Source organism: Leopardus geoffroyi, chromosome C2 (assembly GCF_018350155.1).
Source record: "Leopardus geoffroyi isolate Oge1 chromosome C2, O.geoffroyi_Oge1_pat1.0, whole genome shotgun sequence".
NCBI lineage: Eukaryota > Metazoa > Chordata > Mammalia > Carnivora > Felidae > Leopardus > Leopardus geoffroyi.
In genome coordinates, this window is record NC_059333.1 from 67,706,232 (window position 1) to 67,729,348 (window position 23,117).

General features: G+C 35.7%; 1 protein-coding gene across 3 annotated transcripts in view; it reads left to right on the forward strand.

The window, feature by feature from the left end:
- EAF2 (ELL associated factor 2) overlaps positions 1–23,117 on the forward strand; it is a 36,572-nt gene extending 13,455 nt beyond the window's left edge. For 2 of the 3 annotated variants that reach the window (XM_045502221.1, XM_045502220.1), the window contains exons 3-6: positions 2,583–2,719; positions 5,540–5,685; positions 16,524–16,784; positions 21,766–23,117. In XM_045502221.1, the coding sequence (XP_045358177.1) occupies positions 2,583–2,719; positions 5,540–5,685; positions 16,524–16,784; positions 21,766–21,812 (591 nt within the window). In that variant the 3' untranslated portion in view covers positions 21,813–23,117. The remainder of the gene's footprint in view (positions 1–2,582; positions 2,720–5,539; positions 5,686–16,523; positions 16,785–21,765) is intronic. The other variant, XM_045502222.1, reaches the window with a different exon arrangement.

The following is a 23,117-nucleotide window of genomic DNA, read 5'->3' on the forward strand; positions in this document are numbered from 1 at the left end:
GTTCTCAGTTTTTAAGAGTCTCTTACGCTTCGGCTCTCTCCCACTCTAACCTCTTTTTTCTTCCTTCCCCTCCCCCATGGGTTTCTGATAACAATAATTTTTAAACCCAGTTCAACACTTTCTGTTTTTATTAGATTTCTATCCACACTTAGTTCAAAGTTGATATAGTTGATTTTTATATTTATCATCTTATAGTATGTTTATTAGTTATTTTACTTTGTTTTCTATCTTTTGTTTTTTATTAGTTTCATTAAGAATCTCTTCTTTTCTTTTTTTCCCTTGTATTTCTTTGGGAGTACTATTGTACTTTTTCATCCCGTTACTGACTAATTTCCTTTCCTGGTATTCCTAATCAGGCATGATCAAATTTGCCTGTCAACAGATGGGGGACAAAACTGGAAGGTGAGTAGGGAGGTGAATAATGGTAACCTAGGTGAGATGATGATTGGATCCTGAGGTTGGGTAATAGCAGTAAACATGGAGATGATTGGATGTATTCAGTAGTTAATTTTTTTTTTTTTTTGAGGATTGAATGAGTTTAATATTGTACATATAAAACACTTCAAACAGTGTCTAGCACCCTATGGATGTTCACACATGTTCATACAAGGCAATCTTTTTAAAATCTAGTTCCATTCTTCTGCTTAGAGGCTTCCAAATGCTTTTCTTTTTTTTTTTTTAATATGAAACTTGTTGTCAAATTGGTTACCTTACAACAACCCAGTGCTCATCCCAACAGGTGCTTTTTATGGCTCTCAGAATAAATCTCAAACTCACCCCACCCCCCATGGCCAACAAGGCCCTGTGGGGATCTATAGTTATCCATCTGCCAAGCTCATCTCCCTCTCTCACACCCCCTCCCTCTCACTTCATCTTTTTGGCCTCAGATCCTTTGCACTTGCTGCTCCCTTTTCCTGGAGCTCTCTTCCCCCAGTTCTCACGGTGACTGAGTCCTCATATTTCAGGCTGCCTGTGACTTCAGTTTTATTTGCTCACAAAAGTTATTGAGAGGCAAAGACAGTTCATATTCTTAGGAGTTTCCTGATATTTTAATACATTAATACTCTTTTCTAGGGGTATGGAATAAGGGGCTGGGCAGGAATTAAAGTTTAGAATAGGAATAGTGGGGCGCCTGAGTGGCACAGTTGGTTAAGCATCCAACTCTTGATTTGGACTCAGGTCATGATCTCATGGTTCATGAGTTCAAGCCCTGCATGGGGGTCTATGCTGACAGTGCAGAGCCTGCTTGGGATTCTCTCTCTCCTTCTCTCTCTGCCTCTTCCCCACTTGCTATCTCACTGTCTCTCACTCACTCACTCAAAATAAATAAATTAACTTAAAAAAATAAATAAAATAGGAATGGTGCTCAATTTAATAAGAAAAAAAGACTACTTTTTATATTTTTTAAATTTTCTTAAAGGTTATTTATTTATTTTGAGAGAGACACAGAGTGCATGAGCAGGGGAGGGGGCAGAAAGAGAGAGCAAGAAAGAGAATCTCAACACAGGGCACAAACCCACCAACCAAGAGATCATGACCTGAGCTGAAGTCAAGAGCTGGACACATAACCAACTGAACCACCCAGACACCCCAGGAAAAAAGCTTTACTTTTAAAAAACTTTTTCAAAATGTGGACAGCAGGTATAGAGATTATGAAGGCTTCATTTAACTTTGGATCAAAGTGTTCATATTGTTCATATTCAATATCCATTTAGTATCTCTGAAGCATTTGTTACTTTAGGTACTAGGAGAAATAAAGAAAACAACCAAAACTATGATCCAGTCTTTATTCTTCAGGAATTCAAAGTACAACAATGTATTATAATTTTAAGATACATTCTATTCTAAGTAGAAATGCAAATATCGTTAAGAAGAATATGGTGCAAATCTCTTATCAACTGTAATTTGGAGTCCTTGGGTTACTATCTGGGAGTATCTTATTCATTTATTCGTCTATTTCTTATATTTCCTGTAAACTGATAGATATATCTAAAGGCCAGATGTGAGTTAGACTGTGTGTGTGTGTGTGTGTGTGTGTGTGTGTATTTTAGGCAAGATACTTTATAGGTGATGCTGTTTACTTTCTTTTATATCACATCGTGCAGGATATTATGTCTGGTTGTCCCACTTTTAATGATGCTAAAATTAATTGGTGAGTTTAGTGTAATAGTAACCTGCATAGGGAAGCACCACTTTAATAAAATAACAAGATTTTAAAAACTAAACTAATGAAGGAAGAAGAAGGTGGGTAGGAGGTGTGATTCAGGGCTTCTGTTCCCTTATCTGTAAAATATATTATGCATTAGAATTGAACCCCAATTGTCTGTTGTTGACCAGTGAAACAAATCTTTAATGACACAGGGCAAGTACTTCCTCTGTTCCCTTTTCTCAGTAATAGCAGGTTTGAGACCTCAGCCTTGCTTCATCTCTTTTTTACTACGAATCCTTGTCAGAGTAGTAAACTTAGGTAGTTAGGTGACTTGAGGTATAACATAGGTTGAGAAACACAGAAAATCTTGAAGGCCTTCCCAAATGATTTTCTATGACAGATTTCAAGTAATAATATTTAACTTTTTAAACAGGGCTCAACTCCACCAGTAACTGTTTTCAAAGGTTCAAAGAAACCTTACTTAAAGGAATGCATTTTAATTATTAACCATGATACTGGAGAATGTCGACTAGAAAAACTCAGCAGCAACATCACTGTAAAAAAAACAAGGTATGTAGGGGGTGCCTGGGTGGCTCAGTCAGTTAAGCGTCTGACTTCACCTGAGGTCATGATCCCACAGCTCGTGGGTTTGAGCCCTGTATTGGGCTCTGAGCTACCAGCTCAGAGGCTGGAACCTGCTTCAGATTCTGTCTCTCTTCTCTCTCTGCCCCTTCCCCATTCACACTCTGTCTCTCTCTCTCTCAAATATAAATAAACATTAAAAAAAGTAAAAAAAAAAAAACAAAACAAGATATGTGGTTTATGAAATAAATTACTTTATCAACAAAGAAGTTGCTAAGGAAATATTAGTGAAAAAAAAGTATTGGGTTAAGTCACATTATTATATAAAGTTTCTTTCTTTGTGGTACAAAATGTTTTAATCTTTTCCAAGTTTGAATTTGGCGGAGGTCCTTAGCCAAAAGCTTTTATCACTTCTTCCTATGATATATAAAAGCTTTCTTTGTTTCTGAATGTTTTCTATATGCGTAGGTATACCTTTTATTCTATTGTAGATGCTTTCATAAAGCTGAACTGAAAGAAGCCATTATACACTCTCCAAAATAATTTTATCATCATTAGTAAAAACTTATTGAGCACCTAGAATATGTAAAGAACTAGAAAAAGAAAATTTCCTATACAAATACTAGCTTCAACATGTCTGCATTTTAATTGGATTAACAGATCATTCCATTTAAAAAGTCAGTAAGAATATAGCTATCTCAAATTCTTGTTTGCAAATAGGTAGTGCATTGTCATGTAATATAAGAGACCTACACTAATAGCCATACAAAGAATATAGGCAAAATTGTTCTCGGACTTAAAGGAATGGAGAAGTTCTCATTGATTGGAACATTTGGGAGTCTTTATTGATGTCTTGAGAGGTTAAGAATTTGAAGGGATATATGCACCCCAATGTTTATAGCAGTATTATCAATAATAGCCAAATTATGCAAAGAGCCCAAATGCCCATCAACTGATGAATGGATAAAGAAGATGTGGTATGTATGTATGTATGTGGTATGTACACACACACACATATATATATACACAATGTGTATATGTATATATATATATATATATATATATGTGTGTGTGTGTGTATATATATACATACACAATGTATATATATATGTGTGTGTGTGTGTATATATATATACATACACAATGTATATATATATGTGTGTGTATATATATATACACACAAAATGGAATGTGTATATATATATATATATAACATATATAATATTATATATATATATATATATATATATACACACATACACACACACAATGGAATATTACTCAGCCATCAAAAAAAATGAAATCTTGCCATTTGTAACAATGTGGATGGAGCTAGAGAGTATCAGGCTAAGCAAAATCAGTCAGAGAAAGACAAATACCATATGATTTCACTCATATGTGGAATTTAAAAACAAACAATCATTGCCAAAAAAAGAGAGAGGCAACCAAGAAACAGACTCTTAACCATAGAGAACAAACAGTTACTGGATGGGAGGTAGGTGGAGGATGAGTTTAAATAGCTGATGGGATTAAGGAGAGCACTTATGAGTACAAGCTGTTGTATTGAAGTGTTGGATCACTAGATTGTACACTTGAAACTAATGTTACACTATATGTTAACTAACTGGAATTTAAATTACAAAAAGAAAGAAAAAACAGATTTAGGGCTTTTCCTCCCAAACATACTTGATAAGGCTTATCATGGGTACTTGTTAAATGTGAGTTTCCAAATTCAACTTCAGATCAGGGAAGGACCCTTGGAAGCTCTTTTTTATTATCCCCTTCCTGCTTAGGTAATTTTTATTGGTAGGAAAGTTTAGAAAATATTTAATTGATCAGAGAGAACATGAAGTCGTAGGCAAGGTTTGAAAGCAGGGATATATCTGACTTATTTGGAGCCAATGAGTAGGATCTGTTTAATAGAGCAGTAATTTGTTTCTGTGCCTGTGTATAAGTAGATTGGCATGCTTACATTTGTTTAAAACATTAATCCACCAAACAAGCTGACTAAAATGAAACAATGTGGGAAACAGAAAAATGAATAAACCACAATTTTTGAAAGTAGGAATGAAGAGAACAGTGAGGTTCTAAATATTCTGAAGGAAGAACTGACGGGATTTGGGTGATTGGCAATTGAAGAGACAGAAGTCAAGCATAATTGTATTATATACTCTGTTCGCAAAAGCATTGAAAAGAAAGTATACAAATCTCCTTTAGTAATGTGTCTTAAAGTTAGGAATAAAAAATATGAAAGAGGGGCACCTGGGTGGTTCAGTGGTTAAGCGTTCAGCTTCATCTCAGGTCATGATCTCACGGTTTGTGGGTTCCAGCCCCATGTCGGGCTTCTGTGTCTCCTTCTGTCTCTGCTCCTCTCCCATTCGTGCTCTGTCTTTTCCTCTCAAAAATAAATAAACATTAAAAAAAAATTTTTTAAATATGGAAGTGACTTTAACAAATGATAATTTTAGAATTTAGGGAGCATGTTGTACTTATACACTTATGTATAATTTCAGTTTATTTTAGTCATTTGTGTATGTCTCATCTCTTCAATTTTGAGCAGTTTTGTTTTTATTCACATCTGTATTCCCTCAGTGGATCTGTGTATATGCCATACATATAGCAGAGTTCAATAAGTGTTTGTTAAATAACTATTTGTTAAAAAATGAACTAAATTCATGCTTTAATTTTTGAATATCATTTTAAAGATTTCTAGAGAAAAGAATAAGTGGTCAATTTTAGTAACTTTGTTAGTTGTAATTGTTAAATTTCTATCATCCCTGTTTTGACCTTTGATATTCTGAATTACAGAGTTGAAGGAAGTAGTAAAATTCAGTATCGTATAGAGCAACAGCAACAACAAATGCGGAATTCAGCTAGAACTCCCAATCTTGTAAAACATTCTCCATCTGAAGACAAAATGTCCCCAGCATCTCCGATGGATGATATTGAAAGAGGTAAAATCTAAGTTTATATATAATTCCCCTTATAATAAATTATTAAGAATTACTAGGTGAAAATTTTTAATTAACAAGGGAGCTGATTTAAAATTTGTTTTTTTTTTTTTGTTTTTTTTTTTTTTAATTTTTTTTTTTCAATGTTTATTTATTTTTGGGACAGAGAGAGACAGAGCATGAACGGGGTAGGGGCAGAGAGAGAGGGAGACACAGAATCGGAAACAGGTTCCAGGTTCTGAGCCATCAGCCCAGAGCCTGACGCGGGGCTCGAACTCCCAGACCGCGAGATCGTGACCTGGCTGAAGTCGGACGCTTAACCGACTGCGCCACCCAGGCGCCCCTAAAATTTGTTTTAATGTTTATTTTTGAGAGAGAGAGAGAGAGAGAGAGAGAGAGAGAGAGTGTGTGTGTATGAGAGAGCAGAAGAGGGACAGAGAGAGAGGAAAACACAGAATCTGAAGCAGGCTCCAGGCTCTGAACTGTCAGTACAGAGCCCAATGCAGGGCTCGAACCCATGAACTGCAAAATCATGATCTGAGCCCAAATCAGTTGCTTAACCGACTGAGCCACCCAGGTGCCCTAATGAGAGAACTGATTTTAAACTGTCATCGAGAGCATAATATTTTTTGTAATAATGGGTTTTTCTGGGGGAAGAATGTAGTTTATGATTTAGGGTATTATGTCAGTAAGACTATATCTGTAGAACAGAATTTATATCTTTTATTATTATCCAGGGTAAAAAAAGTGACTGTTTAGATATCTGTACTGGAGTTTCTTTTTTACAGTTGCGATGATTTAGATTGAATTCCTCACAGCATTTTTCTGTCAAAGTTATTTTATTTATAGCCAAACTGTAAATATCTAAGATGTCACTAGACCAATAGGGAAGTGAGGAGATGTAATAACATGTAGTAAGTTCTTCTGAATTGCGGCTCACTTCTCAGCAGGAAGGTGTTTCTAGGGAGGCATAGTCCTTTTGAAAGTAAGGAAACTGAAATCTCCATTATTTTTTTCTAGCTTCAGGCTGGGTGTCTGTGGTATACTAATTGTGGTAGGAGTAAAACTCTGGTCACCTGGTTACAAAGTATATTTGCTTCTACACTTTTCTTTCATAATTTGTATATAGTTCTCCAATTCCACTTGCTCCATTCTAGGCCCACTATAGCATTAGTTCCCCAACATATTAGTGTTCTTTTTACAAACAGCAAAGAATATACACACTTAAAAACCTTGTTTCTACAAGGAATCTTGAATTTTATTTTATTATTATATCATATCTGATTCCGAAATGGATTTGAATTATGATGTCATTCTATTCATGTATATAATAAAATACTGGAATAGAAAATCAAGATATTGAAGGGGAAGAGGATTTGCTCATTATTTAAAATTATTTAAAAACAGACAAATACCATATGATTTCACTCATACGTGGAATTTAAGAAACAAAAAACATAGGGGAAGGGAAGGAAAAATGAAATAAAAACAGAGAGGGAAGCAAACCCTAAGCTATAGAGAACTAACTGAGGGCTGCTGGAGGGGCAGTGGGTGGGGGGATGGGCATTAAGGAGGGCACTTGTGATGAGAACTGGGTGTTACATGTTAAGTGATGAATCACTAAATTCTACTCCTGAAACCAATACTACACTATATGTTAACTAACTTGAATTTAAATAAAATCTTGGAAGAACAAATAATAATACAGTGCAAGAAGAAATCCCTCTTTGTTTTTTAGCAGAGACCTTAATAAAAGCATTGTATTGAAGCATTGGATTCTAGAGGATAAGTTATCATCATCTTATAAGGTTTAATGATTTCAAGGTCTAATTTTATATAAGAAATTACCTTGAGATGTTTGTATAGCATGTTATCTAGACTGTCTTCTTTTAAATATTTTCCTGACCCTTCTATGCCAATGTCTATTGCTATGGTTGAATCATCTTTTCAAATTTATGACTAGATGTCTGGCAGTTGTACTAGTGTTTCTGTGGTTTAATTTACATTCACATCTTTGAGCTGTCTGGGATTTTTGTTTAAAAAATAAGATGAGGGACACCTGGGTGGCTCAGTCAGTTGAGCATCTGACTTTGGCTCATGTCATGATCTTGCAGTCCATGAGTTCAAGCCTCATGTCAGTCTCTGTGCAGATAGCTCAGAGCCTGGAGCCTGCTTCGGATTCTGTCTCCCTCTCTCTCTGCCCCTCCCCCACCCACATGCATGCTCTCTCTAAATAAATAAATAAATACATACATACATACATACATACATAAACAAACATTTAAAAAAAAAAGATGAGAATCCAAATTTCTCCCCTCCCCAAGAGTATGGATAAATAGGTATTAACAGAGAATAAATATGGTATTGTTAGAGAGTGTATATTGATACCCGTTTATTGATATCAATTGATATAATTGATATATATATATCAAATGATATAAAGACATGATTTCTTCTGATATGAAAACCATTTTTTTCAATTTTTTATTCAAATTCCAGTTAATCAACATATAGTGTAATATTAGTTTCAAGTGTAAAATTTAGTGATTCATAACTTACATGCAACACCCAGTACTCATCACAGGTGCCCTCCTTAATACCCTTCACCCATTTTACCCATCCCTCTGCCCACCTCCTCTCCAGCAACCCTCAATTTGTTCTCTAAAGTTAAGAGTATGTTTCTTGGTTTGCCTCTGTTTCTTTCCCCCATACTGATCTATTTTGTTTCTTAAATTCCACATATGAGTGAAATCATATGGTATTTGTCTTTCTCTGACTTTTTTGCTTAGCATAATATTCTCTAGCTCCATCCATGTCATTGCAAATGGCAAGATTTTATTCTTTTTTTATGAATGGGTAATATTCCATTGTGTATATATACCACATCTTCTCTAGCCATTCATCAGTCATTGGACATTTGGGCTCTTTCCATAATTTGGCTATTGTTGATAATGCTGCTATAAATATCAGGGTGCATGTGTCCCTTAGAATCAGTATTTTTGTATCCTTTGGGTATATACCTTGTTGTACAATAGGTGGATCATAGAATAGTTCTCTTTTTAACTTTTTGAGGAACCTCCATGCTGTTTTCCAGAGTGGCTGCACCAGTTTGCATTCCTACCAACAATGTAAGAGGATTCCCCTTTCTCTGCATCCTCCCCAACATCCGTTGTTTTCTGTCTTGTTAATTTTAGCCATTCTGACAGGTGTGAGGTGATATCTCATTGTAGTTTTGATTTGATATTGAGTGATATTGAGCATCTTTTCATGTGTCTGCTAGCCATTTGTATGTCTTCTTTGAAAAAAGTCTTTTTTATCACGTGCAGAATTTCAATATGGATTTAAGTCTGTTTTACAACCTAAGATATGCAAGGGCCAATGAATATGTGAAAAATTGATCAGACTCACTAGTGCTTTCAAAATGTAAATTTTAAAATTAAGGAATATTTTTTTCACTTATGAGCTTGGCAGTAACTAAAACATTTGTTAACATCCACTGCCAGGTGAGGAGAGAAAGAGAAATAAGTAGGTAACTACTGACATCTTTGGAGTCAGACTGTTGAAGTTCAAATCCTGGCTCAGTCACTTAGCAGCTGTATAGCCTGGGGAAATTTATTTAACCTCTTATTTCTCTTTGTGTATGTTTCCTCATTTGTAAAATAGAGGTAATTATTAGGGTTGTTGAGAAGATTAAATACAGAAATACCTATAATGTGCCTAAAGCAGGCACTGGGAAATGTTAAAATATTAGCTATTATTTTAACTCCTTTTTTTTCTTGTTTCTTTGTTTATTCATTCACTAATGTCTGCTCTTTAAAAAAATTCTTCCTTTCTTTGACTCATTTTGAGTTTGCTCTGTTATTCATATAATTGGATGGTAAGCTCATCTGTGTTGAATTTACTTTTTGTATTCATTTAAGAGTATAAATATATCTCTGAGTATCACTTTAACTGCATCAGTAGATGAGTAGCTCTCCCACTATAGTTGAATTCTAAATATCTGTGTAACTTCAACTCTTTGACAATTATTTATAATTATGTTTTATGGTTTCCAAATATGAGGAATTTAAGAAAAATCTGAAGGTGGGGGCTTAAAACAATAACAACATATTTTCTGATCATAAATCATCAATTTGTGTAGAGCTCAGTGGAAATAGTTCGTTGTTGTTTCACATGGTGTCAGCAGGAATGACAAGAAGTCTAACATCTGGAATTATTTGAGGGCTCAGTTGTTCACAATGTCTGCCAATTTGATGCTGGCTTTGGCCTAGACCTTTCCAGGGGTTGTCAGCTGGAATACCTACACATGGTTTATGCTCCAGGTGGCTAGGACTTCCTTACGACATAGTGGCTGAGTTCCAAGAGTAAATGTCAAGATAGGAAAAAAGAGGAAAAAGAGGATACAGGAGAGAGAGGTGAAAACTTTATCTTTTTAATTGCATGGTTTCAGAAGCCTAATTTTTTGATGCTATTATAAATGCTTTTATTTTGGGGTGCCTGGGTAGCTCAGTCAAACGTCCAACTCTTGATTTTGGCTCAGGTGATGATCTCATGGTTTGTGAGTTCAAACCCTGCATTGGGCTCTCTGCACTGACAGTGCAGAACCTGCTTGGGATTCTCTCTCTCTGTACCTCCCCCATTCACTCAAAATAAATAAAAAAACTTCCTGTTTCTCTCAAAATAAATAAATAACTTTAAAAAATGCTCTTATTTTATCATTTTAATTTCTAATTGCTCATTGCTAGTCAATAGGAATGCAACTGATTTTTGTATATTTTTCCTGTATCTTTTAACTTCGCTAAACTCACTATTTTAATAGGTTTTTTTGTGGATACCATCAGATTTTGTACATACACAATTATGTCATTTGTGAATAATGACAGTTTTACCTCTTTCTTTCCCATCTGGATGGCTTTTATTTTATTTTTTGACTTACTCTACCAATTAGAACCTCGAATACAATATTAAATAGAGGTGGTATGAGTGAAAAACCTCCTTCTTTTGACACTAGCAGGAAAACAGTCTCTTAGTATTTTGTACGATTTAAGCTGTAAATTCTTCCTAGCTGTCTTTCATCAGTTTAACTCCCTTTTACTTCTCTTTTGCTGAGAGTTTTTATCAAGAATGACTTGAAATTTGTTAAATGTTCTTTTTGCTGTTTTGAGATAGCTTTTACTTTTTATTTTTTAATATAGTGAATTATATTGATTGATTTTTTGAAGGTTTGTATCCCTGAGAAAGCCCCACTTGTTCATGATGTATTGTACTTTTAATATAGTAGTGTTTCTCATCCTCAGCAATAATGGCATTTAGGGTTGGAAAATACATTGTCAGAGGCTGTCCTGTGCATTGTAGGATGTTTAGCATCATCCCTGGCTTCTACCACCAGTTGTGACCACCAAAAATGTCTCCAGATATTGTCAGATGTCCCCCTACTGAACAAAATCATTCCTGATTAAAAGCCATGTTAGATATTGTTAAATGTGGTTTGCTAATTTTTTTTTTAATTTGTGCATCTGTGTTCATAAGGGACATTGGGGTGTGTGTGTGTGTGTGTGTGTGTGTGTGTTCTCTTGTAATGTCTTTGTTGGGTTCTGATATCAGTAAACTCTGTTATCAACTTAAGTAACAAATTGGAAAGTATTCCTTTCTTTTTAATAATCCAGAAGAGTTTGTATCACACTGGTATTATTTATAACTTAAATGATTGGTAGAATTCATTAGTGAAGCCACCTGTGCCTGGAAATTTGTGTGTGGAGTTGGGATGGGGGTTGGGTTTTAACTACAAGTCAATTTCTTTAGAAGGTTTAGGAATATTCAGATTATCTGTTTCTTCTTGAGAAATTTTAGTAGTTTGTGCCTTTTAAGGAGTTGGTGTATTTCTTCTTATTTATCAAATTTATGGGCACAGAGTGGTTCACAGTATTCCTTCCTATCCATTTAATGTCTTTAGGATCTGTAGTGCTGTCACCTGTTTCATTCCTGACATTAGTAATTTATGTCTAGTGTCTTGTTTTTCTTGATAAATATGGTTGAGTTTTGTCAATACTATTTATATTCTTAAACAATCAGCCTTCAGTTTATTTTCACTATTTTTTTTCTGTTCTCTTTCCTTAGTTCTTGCTTTTACTATTTTTTCCCTTCTACTTACTTTGGTTTTAATTTGCTCTTCTTATTTTCTAGCTTCTTAAGGTACAAGTTTAGTTCACTTAATTGAGACTGTCTTTTTTCCCCCAAAATATAATCATTTCATGTTTTAAATTTCACCCTAAGCTGTACTTTAGCTGCATTCCAGAGATTTTCATTTTGATTTTCATTTAATTTGAAGTATTTTCTAATATCTTTTTGCTTCTTTGTCCATGGATTTTTTTTATAATTGTGTTTACTTCACAAATATTTGAAGATTATGTTCTATTTATAAAATTAAAATTTTATTTTGTTTTGACAGAACAGATACTCTGTATAAATTCAATTTTTTAACATGTATTGTGGGACAAGACAGCATAGATTTATCACTCCCTGCTTCTCCCTACAAAGTAAAACTATAAACTCTGGAAATAATGCAAAAGACAACCAAAGGCCAGCTCTGAAAGGTAGAAATTGGAGGGTCATCTGGTTAGGGAACTCAGGAAGGACTAGAGGAATAGTAGAGTCAGGGCATGATAAAATATTCCCCTCCCAGATGATGATGGTTCAAGGCCAGTATGTCTTGACCCCCAACTTAGCTATAGAAGGTATTCCAGATAGGCTCATTCTTCCCCTGGATTAAAAGTCCAACAACACCAGGGTAGCCCAGATAAGAAAAACAAGAGAGATGGATCAGAAGTCCCACTGACAACTTGTGACCAGGGAAAGTACTCTCCTTTTTCTTCAGGTCTGAGATTCCACTCCACCACCCAGAGATGCTCCGCAGCAGGGTATACTGGCAAGAGGTAGGGCAGGGTCCCATATTTGTTTCAGATGTAGAGTTTAGTGATTCAACACTTACATACAACACCCGGTGCTTAATCCTCATCACCTGTTTAATCCATCCCCACACTCACCTCCTCTCCAGCAACCCTCATTTTGTTCTCTATAGTTAAGAGTATATTTCTTGTGCCTCTCTTTTTTTCCCTATGATTGTTTGTTTTGTTTCTTAAATTACACATGAATGAAATCATATGGTATTTGTCTTTCTCTGATTTATTTCACTTATCATAATACTCTCTAGCCCCATCCATATTGTTGCAAAGGGCAAGATTTCATTCTTTTTTATGGCTCAGTAATATTTCATTATATATATATATATATGTGTGTGTATCTGTATATACATATACGTATATACAGATACACACACACATATATATATATATATATATATATATATATATATACACACATACATACAATTTTCTTTATCCATTCATCAGTTGATGGATATTTGGGCTGTTTCCATAATTTCCCTATTGTTGATAATGCTGCTATAAACATTGGGGTGCATGTATCCCTTTGAATTAATATTTTTGTATTCTTTTGGTAAATACCTGGTAGTGCAATTGCTGGATCATAGAGTACTTCTATTTTTAACTTTTTGATGAATCTCCATACTGTTTTCCAGAGTGACCGCACCAGTTTGCATTCCTACCAACAGTGTACAAGGGTCTCCCTGTCTCCACATCCTCACTAACACTTTTGTTTCTTGTGTTGACTTTAGCCATTCTAATAGGTGTGAGGTGATATTTCACTGTAGTTTTGATTTATGTTTCCCTGATGATGAGTAATGTTGAGCATCTTTTCATGTGTCCATTGGCTATCTGTGTGTCTTCTTTAGGAAAAGGTCTATTCATGTATTCTTCCCATTTTTAATTGGTTTATTTGGGGATTTTTTGATGTTGAGTTTTATAAGTTCTTTATATATTTTGGACACTAACTCTTTATCAGGTATGTCATTTGCAAATATCTTCTCCCATTCTGTAGGTTGCCTTTTAGTTTGGTTGATTATTTCCTTTGCTGTGCAGAAGCTTTTTATTTTGATGTAGTCCCAATAGTTTATTTTTTATTTTGTTTCCCTTGCTTCAGAAGACATCTAGTAGGAAGTTGCATGGCCAATGTCAAAGAAGTTAGATACTGTCTAGGTTCTCCTCTAGGATTTTAATGGTTTCATGTCTCACATTTAGGTCTTTAATCTATTTTGAAGTTATTTTTGTGTATGGTGTAAGAAAGTGGTCTAGTTAAATCTTTTGCATGTTGCTGTCCAGTTTTCCTGACACCATTTGTTGAAGAGACTTCTTTCCCATTTGGATATTCTTTCCTGCTTTTTCAGAGATTAATTGACCATATAGCTGTGGGTTCATTCTGGGTTTTCTATTCTGTTCTATTGACCTGTGTGTCTATTTTTGTGCCAGTGGCATGGTGTCTAAATTTGCTAAGAGAGCAGATCTTAGGTTTTCCATCACACACACACACACACACACACACACACACACACACACACACACAGAAACTATGAGGTGTTGGATATGTTAATTAACTTAATTATAATAATCATTTCACAATGTATATGTTTACCAAAGCATTTTGGGTTTTTTCCTCCTACCAAAAAAAGTGCTTTAATAGTTAGAGATTGTCTAAAGTTCTCTCACAGAAGTCAATTGATTTGCATATTTCTCTTCAGTCAAAGCTAGGACACCCAGAGTGAGAACCCCCAGGAGCAGCCAGTCTCATGCAGGGGCCCAGGTAGGGGCTATCAGGAGAGCAGGTTGCAGGAGCTAGGCCAGGAGGCCATTCAGGAGATGACCTTTAGGCTCAGCTTGTGCCCCTCCAGGACCTGCAGGCAGTCCTGTCTCCTACATCCAGTAGGTGTTGTACAGGACCAGCCGTTCCAAGGCACAGCTGAGCTTCTGGAGGCTCTAATCAGCTGCTAGATGCCTGGGTCACACATGTAGTTGTCGCCTGAGGTCCCACTTGCATGGGCTGTGGTTGGCCAGTGGGTGGGAGGCCAGACTGCGGTAGCCACTCTCAGTCAAGTTGCATTCCCCAGCTAAGGCACCCACAGCATGGTGCCAGGCTGGCCCATGACCTGGCATAGTTCCTGAATGCCAGAGTACCCAGCTTGTTGTTGCTCATCTACAGCTCTACAAGATTCTGTTTTGAGTTAGCATCATGTTGAAGTGGTGGCAGCAGATAGCTGTAAGCTGTAGGACTTTACCCATGAAGAATGCAGCTGGCAACTAGGCTCTTACAGGCTCTCACACAGCAGCCAGGCACCCTGTCCTCCAGTGCATTGCCCAGAAGGCTCAGCTCTTCAGGTTTACCTTGGCCCTAAGGACATGGCACCAGTCTCTGCAGCTCTTGGTGGTGATGTCACAGTCCCAGAGCCATAGAGCCCTGAGCCAAGAGCTGGGGTGTAGCAGCCTGGGGCACAGCTGGACAATGTCCAGGTCGCCCAGCTTGTCACCCGGTTCCAGCTCCTTCATTGAAGCCTTGGAGGCCATGATGCCACACAGATCCTTACCATTGGCCTATGTGAGACCACAGTTCTCCATCATCAGCGCCTCCAGTGAGCAGGTGGAGTCCATGAGGCCCTGGCACAGTGCTCTGGGGCTGTCCTGGCAGATGTTGTCATTGCTCACCATGAGCTCCTTGGAGTGCTGCTTGGCCTTGAGCACCAAGGCTAGGGGCTCACAGCTGGCCACTGGCAGGTTGCAGAAGCTCTTTGCAGAGCAGCTAACAGGCCTGCATTTGCCAGTGGGTTGTCACTGAGGTGCAGTTCACACAGGATGGGCACTGAGTGCAGCATGTAGGGCAGAACCCCACAGCCAGCCTCCATTAGGCAGCAGTTCTGGAGGCTGAGCTTCTGTATCTTGGAGGTGGGGCTCTGCAGGCCCTGGAGCACCAGGTGCAGACCGGCATCACCCAGCTCTTTGGTGTAAAGGCTAAGCTTGGTCAGGGAGGGGTTGGCCTAAAGGGCAGAGGTAATATCCTTGCAACACACCTCTGTGAGGACCCTGTTGTCCGGCCTGACCACCTCAAATTGCTGAATCATAGAGGCAGGAGCTCTGTCCACCCAGCATCACTCAGCTGTTCACGCTGAATGTCCAGATTCCTTGTTCAAGGCAAAGTGGTTTTTTTGGCCGAGCCACTTTATGCCAGGGCCAGAAGCCTGTTGTACATTTAAATGTATACAATTTTGTCAATTATATGTCAAAAAAGCTGAAAAAAAAAAAAAAAGAAATTCATCTGTAGGTATTGCATTGCATTATATATATTTTAGGATAAGAGGAGTTGGAGGATTGTCTCTGCCAAAATAGATTTTCATTTTTACAGTTTTAAGTTTTCACATTCTTTATTTTATTTGAATTACATACATATTTAAGTATAATGGTATAAAAATGTAGTATTTCGATTTAGGCACTGCCTATGTCTTTTAATTTTCTTAATCTCAACATTGAAGTATGGCTTGTTTTGGTGGTAGAGGAGCTTTTTAAATGAAATGCTTTAGGGGTGCCTGGGTGGCTCAGTCAGTTAGGTATCTGACTTCAGCTCAGGTCATGATCTCAAAACTCATGGGTTTAAGCCCCACTTTGGGCTCTGTGCTGACGGCTTAGAGCCTGAGGCCTGCTTCAGATTCTGTGTCTCCCTCTCTCTCTACCCCTCCCCCACTCACATTGTCTCTCTCAAAAATAAATAAACATTTTTTAAAATTTAAGTAAAATGCTTTAAATGCTCTAAATGTATATATATCTTATTTATTCCTCATCAACAGTCTCTTAGAAGCTAACACATTCAAAATTTACTTTATTTAATATCTATGTTTAATATTATTTATTTAACCTGTCTATTAATTTCTGCTTTATTTTCAGAACTGAAGGCAGAAGCTAGTCTAATGGACCAGATGAGTAGTTGTGATAGTTCATCGGATTCCAAAAGTTCATCATCTTCAAGTAGTGAGGATAGTTCCAGTGACTCAGACGATGAAGAGTGCAGATCCTCTCCTTCTGATCCAGGGACTTATATCTCAGGATATCCTGTCATGTCTGCCATGCCACAGTGCAGGATTCCTGATCTGGATGCTGGCCGGAATAGATCTCATGACAACAGTGGCCTTCTGATGAGTACTTTAAGTAAGTATATATAAACATGAGTAATTGGAAAAGTAAGAATTCACTGTGGAGCCATAGTGATTTTGATCTAAAATTTGGATTAAAAGAATAAAACTCTTACTTTATTCATTTGATACTATAATTAATCATTACCTGCTTGTTGAATCATTCCTTTCCTTTTGACACTGTGACATTGTGTCTTATTGGTTTTTCTCCTGTCTCTCTAGATACTTTTCTCTGTCTCCTTTGCCAGTTTAGAATCTTCTACTCCATCATTAGAGCTGGAGTTCCTCAAGCAAGGCTTAATTCTAGGCCCTCTTTCCTTTTTCCACATTCTTTCCCTAGATAATCTCCTCCATATTTTTGTTGTAATCAATACTTACATATAGATAACTTGTAAATTTGCATCTCTGACCTGGTCCTCTGAGCTCTAGAAACAGATAGGTCCAACACCATCTTTTAGGAAAGGCATTCCAAATTCACTTTGTCCAAAAACCAACTTATAATCATTGGCTCACTGTGTTTCCTCTTAGTGAAAGGCAGGATTCATAATAATACAATCCAGAAGCCTAATTGTATATAAGGATTTACTTCCTCTCCCTTTTTGTAGCATAGTCAATCCATCATCAAGTCCTATTTATTTTACCTCCTTAATATTTCTCAAATTCATCTACTTCTCTGCATCTCCACTGCTATTACTCTAGTTCAACTTACCGTATTTCTTGTATTTCACTCTGCAGTGATGTTCTAACTGGTTCACCCCCTTATCTACTCAAACCCAGTTTTGATCCATTATATATATTGCAGCCATATTGCTCTTTTCATAATTCAAATATAATCTGTCACCCCTCCTGCTTTAAACTTTTCAATGACTAGTACAGTTGAACCTTAAGCAACACAGGTTTGGACACTGCAGGTCCACTTTACGTGGTTTTTTTTTTTAATAGATTTTTTTTTCAGTACTGTAAATGTATTTCTTTTCCTTATAATTTTCTTAACATTTTCTTTACCTTGATTTATTATAAGAATATAGTATATAGCACATATAGTAGTATATAGCATACAAAACATGTGTTAATTAACGACTTATATTATCGGTAAGGCCTCTGGTCAACAGTAGTTACGTTGTTGCGGAATGAAAAGTTATATACAGGCTTTTCACAACAGAGGGTCATCTCCCCTAACCACTCCCGCATCAAGTGTCATTTGTAATTTCTTCTATGGTAGAGACAAAACATCTTAACATAATGGTCTTGCTTTTTTTGTTCTAGTAACATTTACCTAATTTTTGCCACTATACTCAAACCTTTCACCCATATGAGGGCCCTTATACACTGCTGTTCATTCGGCCAGAAACACTTCCTTCTTTTCATGTAGTTAACTTTTTCTCCTTTAGAATACAGTTCAAGACACACTTTGTCAAGGATACCTTCCTGACAAGGTCAGATCCTCCTTTTTGCAGAACTTCAGAGCAATATCTTGCTTATGTCAATTGTCATAATTATAAATTTATATCTTTTGTGTGATTTGCTTTCTTCTGAAATTTAAGCTGCAGGAGGAGACCAGTCTTGTTTATTTTTTCACTTATCATTGAGTACTAGCACCTAGCACACAACCTGATACATAGTAGATGCTCAATAAATACATTTATTTATTTATTTTTATTTTTTTAATGTTTTATTTATTTTTGAGACAGAGGGAGACAGAGCATGAGCAGGAGAGGGGCAGAGAGAGAGAGGGAGACACAGAATCCAAAGCAGGCTTCAGGCTCTGAGCTGTCAGCACAGAGCCCGACTCAGGGCTCAAACTCACAAACCGTGAGATCATGACCTGAGCCAAAGTCAGATGCTTAACCGACTGAGCCACCCAGGTGCCCCGCTCAATAAATACTTTTTAATAAAAGCATACAGGTTGATACTCTCAGGAGGAAAATGGGACTCTATGTGTATTTAAAGCTAATCTCACTGTGTTAATTAATAATGATAAAGAAAATGACTGACTCTAGCTAGCTGTATGACAGAACAGATCCAGTTTCATTCTTTTGCATATATTTGTCCAGTTTTCCCAGCACCATTTATTGAAGAGGCTATTTTTCCCCATTGTATATTCTTGCCTTCTTTGTCATGATTAATTGACCATATAAATGTGGAGTTATTTCTGGGCTGTCTATTCTGTTCCATTGATTTATGTGTCTATTCCTCTGCCAGTACCATACTGTTTTGATTATTATAGTTTTATAGTATATTTTGAAATCTTTAATGAATAAATTTAGAATTGAGAGGAGCAAGACACCATTCAACACACCATGTCAACAATTTTTATCTTTATTTAACTTGTTGAAATAAGGATTAGAAAGCATTCATATCACTAATATGTTTTCCAAAACAAATACAAAAATCTTTGTGAAGTAAAGATTTAAAATAAAGATATAACACTATTTCAAAAAGATATGTGCACCCTATGTTTTGCAGCATTACTTACAACATTTAAAGTAACATTTAAAAAAATGTAAAGCCTTCTTTCAGTTTACATAATAGTTCATTAAATTTCAGTAAATTTTAAGTCTGTGCAAAAGAATAGTTTATAAAACTGAAATTAGGTTCCAGCCTTAAAATTACGAACAGGTCTTCCAGGTACATGAATATACTAGTGGACTTTGAAAAGCTTTGCACAATGTGGTAGAGTTCTTTATTGTGTAAGACTTGTTCCTACATTGTAATACATTTAGCATTCCTAAATTCCCCTCTCACTAAATGCCACTAACAATCTACAAATCATCCAAACAACACTTCAAATAAATTTCTGTGCCATCTCTAAGGGATCAGTATTGCTGTCATTGAGAACCACTGGCTTAGGAATCTGAATGCATTTGCTATGGGTAAACTCTTTTTTCCAAGTCACAGTTACCATTTTGATTGAAAATATATTTCCTTTACTAGTATGTCATGTTCAAAGGCTAATCTGGATACCTTCAAGTCAACTGAATATTTCAACACCACGGTGATACTATGCATATAACCCATACAGCATGAAGTCTATTACAAAAGTAGAACTCGGGACATTGGGTTTGACTTAAGAAACCCATACTATGGGGATCGTGTCAAGTTGAACATTCTTATGCCGTACAATAGTTGTGTAATAAATGGAAACATAATCCTTAAAAATTATAAAATGGTCATGCACAAAAGAAGCTTTAGCAGATTTCTTTATCAAATAATGTAATAGTTCTGGAGTTCATGCAGTGAACTGAGCTGTCTTGCAACAACTTATATATGGCCTAGAAACCACTTCTCTTAAACTGGGTATTAACTTCAAAATATGCCAGCTTTTTGTTGATTTTGGACTAGTTTAAAAATACAAGAATATTTTTAACCATTGTAATTTACTACCCAAATGATATTATCCAATTCCATATCTTCAAATAAACCCCTGCAGTCAGTGACTCCCAAATCTTTATTTCCAGCTCCAACCTCTACCATGTCAGACTTATATATCCAATTGCCCATAGCATATATACTTGAAAATTTACTAGGTATCTCAAATGTGTCATGTTGAAAATTGAACTTGTAATTTTTTCACATAATCTTGTTCCTCTGGTATTTCTCATCTCAGTAAATGATACCACCATCCAGTTGTTTAGATCAGAAATGCCAGGAATCATTCTTCACTTTTCTCTTTCTCTCATGCCCTAAATCCAATACTTTTGATAGTCCTGTAAGTTCTATCTTTATATTTTAATCCTGACTGCTTAGCACCACCTCCACCTGAGCCACCTGAATCAAAGCCAGTATTATTTCTTATGTGAGAAACTCTGATACGATTATAGTGTATTATAGTGTATTCACTGATCTAAAACAGTTCAAGTCAATTGTCTGCTTAAAATTTTCTGATGAATCCCATTACATTTCAACCAAAACCCAAAGTTTTTATCATAACCTAGAAACCATGGTTTTCTGGACATCTTCCTGACCTCATTTCCTATCATTCTCTTCCTCATTCATTCCACTTCAGCCAGCAAACACAAGCATGGTTCTGCCTTAGGATATTTGTATTTCCTGTTCAGGCTTGACAGTACCTGCCCTCCTTCCACAGTTTTATGACTTTCTACATTTGGATCTCTGTTCAAATGTCACCCTTCAAGGAGGCCTACCTTCTGGACAGTACCTACTCTCCTTCCACATTTTTTTTTTTTTTTCTCCTTCCACATTTTTATGACCTTCTCTCTACATTTGGATCTCTGTTCAAATGTCATCCTTCAAGGAGACCTGCCAACAACTATCATATCTAAAATAGCACCTTCCACTACTCTTCCATCACTAATCTTCATTTTTTCATAATATTTATCCCTACTTGACATCATATTATATATTTGTTTGTTTACTGTCTGTTTCCCCCACTGGAATATAAATTCCATTACTGTAAGCGCATTGATGAATTACAAAAGGAACCAATGATGAATTACTCTTAAAATATACTACTTAAGGAGGGCACCTTTTGGGATGAGCACTGGGTGTTTTATGGAAACCAATTTGGACAATAAATTTCATATATTATAAAAAAAATAAATAAATAAATAAAAATAAAATATACTACTTAATGTTTTGACTGAATTTGATGTAAAAAAATTATGTAACTTTTTCACTCTTCAAAATGATGTAGGCTGATCTAAACCACATTTTTTCTCATTTCCTGATGTAATTAAATCAGTGGGGTAAAAAGAAAAGTGGTGTTGGTATGTGAAAGAAGACTAAAAGAGATGCCAGGTGATACTAAAACTATGCTGAAGATTGATGTTTTCTTTACAAGCAATATTAATTTTTCAAATTACTAATGAAGTGACTAAATTATAGAATAAGCAATCTGATTATTAATGACAAAATGCTAACTAAATGGGATCACTCGGTGTTACATTTTGTATAATATTTATGTTCATCCAAAAATAAATATATTAAATATGAAAATGTTAAATAATTACTAGTTTTGCTATTTTTTTTTATTTTAGGAAATGATTTGCAGCTGAGTGAATCAGGAAGTGACAGTGATGACTGAAGAAACTTTCAGCTATATATATAAAATTTGTAAGACGTGGGATAATTTATATTAAGAGTAAAAATTCCTAAGACTGAAGAAAATGTATCTTAACTTTTGATGATAAAAGAAATTAAATTTGATTCAGAATTTTCAGTTGATATGATATTTTTGACCTTTTCTGAGTACTAGCATTTTCATGTGCATTCCATTTCCAAGGTTTTACAGATGAGAAAACAGAATTTAGGTAATTTGCCCACATGTTGTTAGTTGACAAGTGGCAGATCAGGTGTTCTAGAGTTCAAGTTCAATGCTCTGTTTTATCACACTGCTGTCTCCAATTGTGAAATGTCAAAACAATTTATTTATAATGGTTTTAATTGTATCTCTGAGCCTTTTATATATGATAATCCTTAGATTTTGGTTGAAAATATTTAAATTCTTAACAAAATTAAGCTATAATTTAGAATAAAAGTAAAGCTAGATAATTGTTTTAATGAAACTGTTTTTGTATCTCATAATATTTTTTTAATTTTGCTTTTGAGAGAAAAATAAGCAGTTAAGTGTTAAGTAGATAAATATTACTTACATCTGTAGTATTTTTGAATTTGGGGGAAATGATACATATTATAGTTGAAAGCCAATGACCATAGCAAGTTCTTTTTTTTTCTTTTTTTAAGTTCTTTTTTATTTTTAATTAAACTTCACTTTTTAGAGAAGTTTTAGGTTCATAGCAAAATTGAGCAGAAAGTACAGAGAATTCTCATATACTCCCTGTTCCCCAACCTCCCCCACTATAAACATCCTGCACCAGAATGGTATGTTTTTACAGTTGATGAACCTTGCATTGACACATCATCACCCCAAGTCTACAGTTTGCATTAGAGTTCACTCTGCATTGTACATTCTATGGGTTTTACAGATGTATAGTGATATGTATCCACATTGTAGTAGTATACAAAATCATTTCGCTGCCCTAAAAATCCTGCACTCTGCCTGTTCATTTATTTCTACCCCACCCCCAACCCCTGGCAGCCACTGATCTTTTTACTGTCCCCTTAGTTTTGCCTTTTCCAGCATGTCATAAAGTTAGAATTATACAGTATGCTGCCTTTTCAGATTGACTTCTTTCACTTAAATATCCATTTAAGTTTCCTCCATATCTTTTTCATGGCTTGATAGTTCATTTCCTTTTAGTACTGAGTAAACATTATATTGTCTGGATGTATCAAAGTTTACTTATTCACCAACCTACTGGAAGAATTTTCCTTGCTTCCAAGTTTTGGCAATTCAAGTTGAATAAAATTTTTTCATAATTACCTCTTA